A 5,688-nucleotide genomic window follows, 5' to 3' on the forward strand; every position below is an offset into this window, starting at 1 on the left:
CACTGTCCAAAATTAATTGATTGACTTGAGGGTGGGGAGGAGTCGTATGGTTTCCTATGCTTTACTGCAAGAGCCGAGGTTCACAGTCACTTAGCAATAATAACATAATTCTGTTGATATTAAAGATACACTGTCCAAAATTAATTGATTGACTTGAGGGTGGGGAGGAGTCGTATGGTTTCCTATGCTTTACTGCAAGAGCCGAGGTTCACAGTCACTTAGCAATAATAACATAATTCTGTTGATATTAAAGATACACTGTCCAAAATTAATTGATTGACTTGAGGGTGGGGAGGAGTCGTATGGTTTCCTATGCTTTACTGCAAGAGCCGAGGTTCACAGTCACTTAGCAATAATAACATAATTCTGTTGATATTAAAGATACACTGTCCAAAATTAATTGATTGACTTGAGGGTGGGGAGGAGTGGTATGGTTTCCTATGCTTTACTGCAAGAGCCGAGGTTCACAGTCACTTAGCAATAATAACATAATTCTGTTGATATTAAAGATACACTCAGGGATGTAAGAGCTACGCGGAAATGCGTAAATGCTCTTTTCCATTTCATCTAAAAAAAAAAAACATGATGTTCATTTGCATGTTTTCACGGTTTCAAGTTTATAATGTGTGCCTTATATTAATAAGTTATAACCAGTTTAGATTTGTTAGCATTGAATGCAGTTTTTGGCAGTTCCAAAGGTTGCAAACAACAATTTTCCCTTGAGTGGCCCCTGGACGCCGGCTGCAGTAAGCTTTTTTGTTCCAGCCCCTCTCACATCCCTGTACACTGTCCAAAATTAATTGATTGACTTGTGGTTGGGAGGAGTCTTATGGAGTGGAGGTGGTCTACAAATTGGTGTCACCTAGAATGACCAAATAATGCTCAAAGAGAACTATTCTGGTGGTCCAATACTCAAGAAACTCATACCAGACTCAAAGCATTATAACGGTCTTGACTGTCTACTGTAATATGTCTGATTGTGATATCTAATTAATGTTTGTTTTAAGAAGTCATATATTTCAAGAAATAGTAGTGCATAAACAGGAAATAGATTTTTTTTTTTTTTTTTTTTATTGTGCTTTTTTTAATTTGATTTATGACATGGAATCGACTGAATGTTTTAAGTGAAAGTCAAGAATAAACATTTATGACTTTGGTTTATCGATGTAGTAATCTGTTGAAATGATACACCGCTAGCTCATATATTAAAAAAAGAAAGAAGCAAGGTTCATGCTAAAATGACTTAAATCAATGACAGAGTTTGCAAAAAGAAATATTCTTATTATGGTGTTTTATCAGTGACATGGTAGGACATGATAAATTGGTGTCAAGTTCCGATGAACTGGTGTCAGGCTTGCTATATCTGCAGTGTGTCTTTATGCCACTTTTGTAGTCGGTGGGCCCGTAGGGTTATTTCTTATTCCAGCCAGTGCACCACAACTGGTATATCAAAGACCATGGTATGCACTATCCTGTCTTTGACATCCAGTAGCCGATGATTAATAAACCAGTGGTGCCATTAAACAAAAACAAACTTTAACTTTAATGATTTATGCCACTTTAACTTTTGACCCTGACTTAATGAAATATCTCATAAAAATGTTCACTTTTGATAGAAATCTATAAAACTTCATGCTCCCCTCCTTCCCCACTTCACCCCCCCTTCCCAGGTAACTTTCCTCCCTGACTGTAACACATTACGCAAAATGTAGTTTTAATTATTATCAGGGCACTATTTCAGTAGCTCCCTGTCGTCAAACGTTGGCACTGTTCACATCTCGGCCTGTCGACTTCCTCTCGCGGTAATCAATCACCAAGACACAATAATTGCTTTCTCGTTAGGTTTTTGCCGTTCTCCCATCATTACAGCAATCAGTCAGCAGTAATAACAGTTAGTTGGCCAGGTTTTGTAAATGTTTTTTTTAAATCTCTCCCCCCCCCCCCCCCCCCCCCCCCCCACCCCCCCCCCCCCCCCCCCCCACCCCCCTCCCCCCCCCCCCCCCCCCCCCTGTTTTCCTGATTAAACTGTCACACCAGCTGATTAATAGAAATCGGTTCTTGGAAAAGAAAGGAATGTTATATTTGTTTAGCGACACTCGGACCACGCATTTCAGATCATCTATGTGAGAGGAATTTAGTGCAGATAATATAGCAAAATAAAGTTAAAGTTTATTTTGTTTAATGACACAAATATAGAGAACATTTATTTATTAGTCATCTGCTATTGGATGTCAAACATTTGATAAGTTTGACATATAATCTTAGAGATGAAACCCACTACATTTTTTTCATTAGTAGCAAGGGATCTTTTATATGCACCATCCCACAGAAGGGATAGCACATACCACTGCCTTTGATATACCAGTCGTGGTGCACTGCATCAGCTCATTTTAAACTTCAGGTGTTCGGTAGCGAATGTATGGTTATTTGGACACTTTGTAAAAGAAAGAGGGCAGATTTTGCAACTCTATTTGATTTCTTGTATTTGCCTCATTTGAGTAAAATTCAAGGTTATATCCACCTTATTATTATTATTATATATTTTTTAAACAATTATAGAGTTGGTCTAGGATCGATCCCCATTGTTGGCCCATAGGGCTGTTTTTCGGTCCAAACAGTAGACCAGGACTGATATATCAAAGGCTGTGGTATGTGGTATCCTGTCTGTGGGATGGTGCATATAAAAGACCCCTTGCTACTAATGGAAAAATGTAGCGGGTTTTTTCACGAAGACTATATGTCAAAATTACTCAATGTTTGAAATCCAATAGCCGATGATTAATAAATCAATGTGCTTTAGTGGTGTTGTTAAACAAAACAAACTTTAATTTTTACTTTTCTACTTATATAATGCCCCAAACCCAATGGAAATATTCTTAATTTCTAGCCTTAAAGGCGCAAACCCTAGTTTCATTGAGTGCTCGCTTGAGGTGCCTGCATTGCAGGATCGAACCATGCGCACCTCGGTGGATCCATTCAGCTGATTGGGTTTTTTCTTGTTCCAATCAGTGCACCATAACTAGACAAAGGCTGTGGTATGTGTTTTCCTGTCTGTGGGAAAGTGCATATAAAAGATCCCTTGCTGCATTAGAAGGAAGGAAATGTTTTATTTAACAACACACTCAACACATTTTATTTACGGTTATATGGCGTCAGACATATGGTTAAGGACCACACAGATATTGAGAAAGGAAACCTGTTGTCGCCACTTCATGGGCTACTCTTTTCGATTAGCAGCAAGGGATCTTTTATGCTGCATTAGAAGAAATATAGTGGGTTTCCTCTGATGACTACAAGTCAGAATTACCAAATGTTTGACATCCAATAGCCGATAATTAATTAATCGATGTGCTCCAGTGTTGTTGTTAAACAAAACAAACAACCACTGACCTGCTTCAGAAGAAAGTAACAGGAAGAAGTCCTACAGCTTATGGACATGAAGTGGTCATACAAGAAGCCTTATACTACTTCAGCAGTCTTAGAGTGGTATATGACATTCAGTGTTATCAGCTCATGTCATCCACTTGTACTGGTGTCAAGTGCCAACTCAGTCAGACGGGCACCCATGAAAGTGTGACCAGGCTAAAACTAGGGATCAGAGCTTTATCAGGATCAAAAGTATTAGGTCTAGGAGTTTGATTTTATTAATGTAGTTTTAGTTAAGTGTAGTGGTGCTTTTTAATCATTATATGATATACTTTTCAGCTAGATGCATGCAGCACTTGTATATATCTTAAACATGTCAATAATCAGTAGAATTGCTTTGAACACTGAATGTCACAGATACAGACTGAGAAGGAGTAAAGCAAACCCCGGAGACATATATACCCCAATATTCCAGTATTTTAAGTGTGTTTTGTCAATAATTCCAGTTTGACTTGATATGAATACAAAATAAAAAGTGTTTTAGATTCTTAGTTTGTTTTGTTTTGTTTTGACATGTGGTCTTACAGAGGAAACTTCAGTAGCAAGGGACCTTTTACATGTGCACCATCCCACAGACAGGATAGCACATACCACAGCCAGGATTGTTCGCAGTTGAGTCCTGCACCACTTACGTTTGTGAAATTTGTTGTAGGACATAATAGCCCAAATCAAAACCACTGATGGGAATTGTATCTCTGACCGATTGCCATCAATTTTGGAGCTTTACCGTACTGTGTATAATCAGAAGACATTTTAATTTACTTTGGGCCACTTTAGTAACAGAGTATTAGAGCAGAGAATCGGTAACAGACAAAAGATTGGAACCAAATCATTACACATGTTAGTTCAAATACAGCAAGCAATACCATCATTTATAATCAATGATTGGTCTGTAGTAATCCTAAAGGTTATAATATATGTACAGTTGGCTTAATTCCTACTGTCCAGTCAGTCTGTATTGCTGTGGTAGTGTTGGTTTTTTTTCTTCAGAGATTTCCATCAAGTTTCTCCACTTTAAGATGCAATGCTGCATTAACGTTGAATACATCACCTGTTTCAAGGCCAGCGGAATCCAGGGCGTCTGTGATGTCATACTTGAAAAGTCTGTCAAAAGCCCAAGGCATTTCCTTTGAACCTCCAAGGATAAAAAGAAATCCACCAGCATAACAATCCTCGTCCGTTTTGCATATCTTAAACTCTACCTCAGCTGAACTTCCAATTCCGTGAAGCAGGAATCCGGCAAATACTCTGGTTTTCTGTTTGTTGTTCTCAATGGCATGTTCTAGTTGTTCGATGTTCATGCCACCCACGTTGAGATTATCATAAGAATAACCCAAATGATGGTAATCAAAGCAGAGCGATGGAAGAGCGTGTTTTTTGGTCCAAGCATTTGTATTCAGGTCCATGTTGAATGGATGCATTGGTGTATTCATGGAGTTAATGGCACAGTCAGCCCTGTCGTGTGGTAGACTTCTTCGTCGTTGGAGTTCCTGCCAAACTCCAAAGAGTTTGTCCACAAAGGAGTGGTGAATGTAGAATAGAGGGTCATAGGAAGTCCAGTGCAGAGATGAAAGCGAGTAGTCATTTCTTCCACCTACTAAGTTGTGAATCCAGTTGTGAATGACTTCGAACTGTACTTCGAAATCACAGTAGTCTCTCTGTTCTAGAGCCAGCAGGACTTGTTTAAAAAGTAAGGAATGTTTACCATCAGCTGTCGTTTTGTACAACAGATCTTGCAAATCTCTTACTGTATGAGTACCTTCCGTTGGTATAGAACCTCGAGCCCATGGGTTGTCGATGACTTCATCGTTGATTGCATCATAGTAAGATGGCTCGGTCAGTAATGGTGGCAGTGATTCTACTGGAATCGTCCAGTCCCAGTAAGGAACAGCATTGAAACTACCGTACCTTGCAAGTGCCATTTCAAACTGGCGCACATACAGTCTGTGCCACATAGGGAACGCAGGCATGCCATGGATGCAACAAGCATATTTTGGATTGCTTGGATCAGGGCACTTAGCTGGTAATCCGTGGAAAGATGATATAGCTGCAAAACCATCAGCACCATTATCCTGCTGCAGTAAACGCAAACTGGAAATTAAGTTTTGCTTAGATCTACTATCAAGAGTGGCAATGTCTCTTCGAACTGAATTTGATGAATGTATAATCTCTTTGCTGTGTTCTGTAAAACAAAAAACCAGATATAAAAACACAAATGTATTTTATTATAAAAGGGACATTTCCGAGTTTGCTATATTGTAA

The 5,688-nt window shown here is 38.9% G+C and overlaps 1 protein-coding gene across 1 annotated transcript; it reads right to left on the minus strand.

Annotated features, from left to right (window-relative positions):
- Nucleotides 1–4,412: 4,412 nt before the first annotated feature.
- LOC121367178 (hemocyanin 1-like) lies at nt 4,413–5,642 on the minus strand (the record flags this gene model as incomplete). The annotated part of the gene is made up of 1 exon (XM_041491304.1): nt 4,413–5,642. A coding segment is annotated over one exon (1,230 nt), but the record flags the coding sequence as incomplete, so codon positions are not given.
- Nucleotides 5,643–5,688: the final 46 nt, after the last annotated feature.

The sequence above is a fragment of the Gigantopelta aegis genome, unplaced genomic scaffold (assembly GCF_016097555.1).
Source record: "Gigantopelta aegis isolate Gae_Host unplaced genomic scaffold, Gae_host_genome ctg9817_pilon_pilon, whole genome shotgun sequence".
NCBI classification, from domain to species: domain Eukaryota; kingdom Metazoa; phylum Mollusca; class Gastropoda; order Neomphalida; family Peltospiridae; genus Gigantopelta; species Gigantopelta aegis.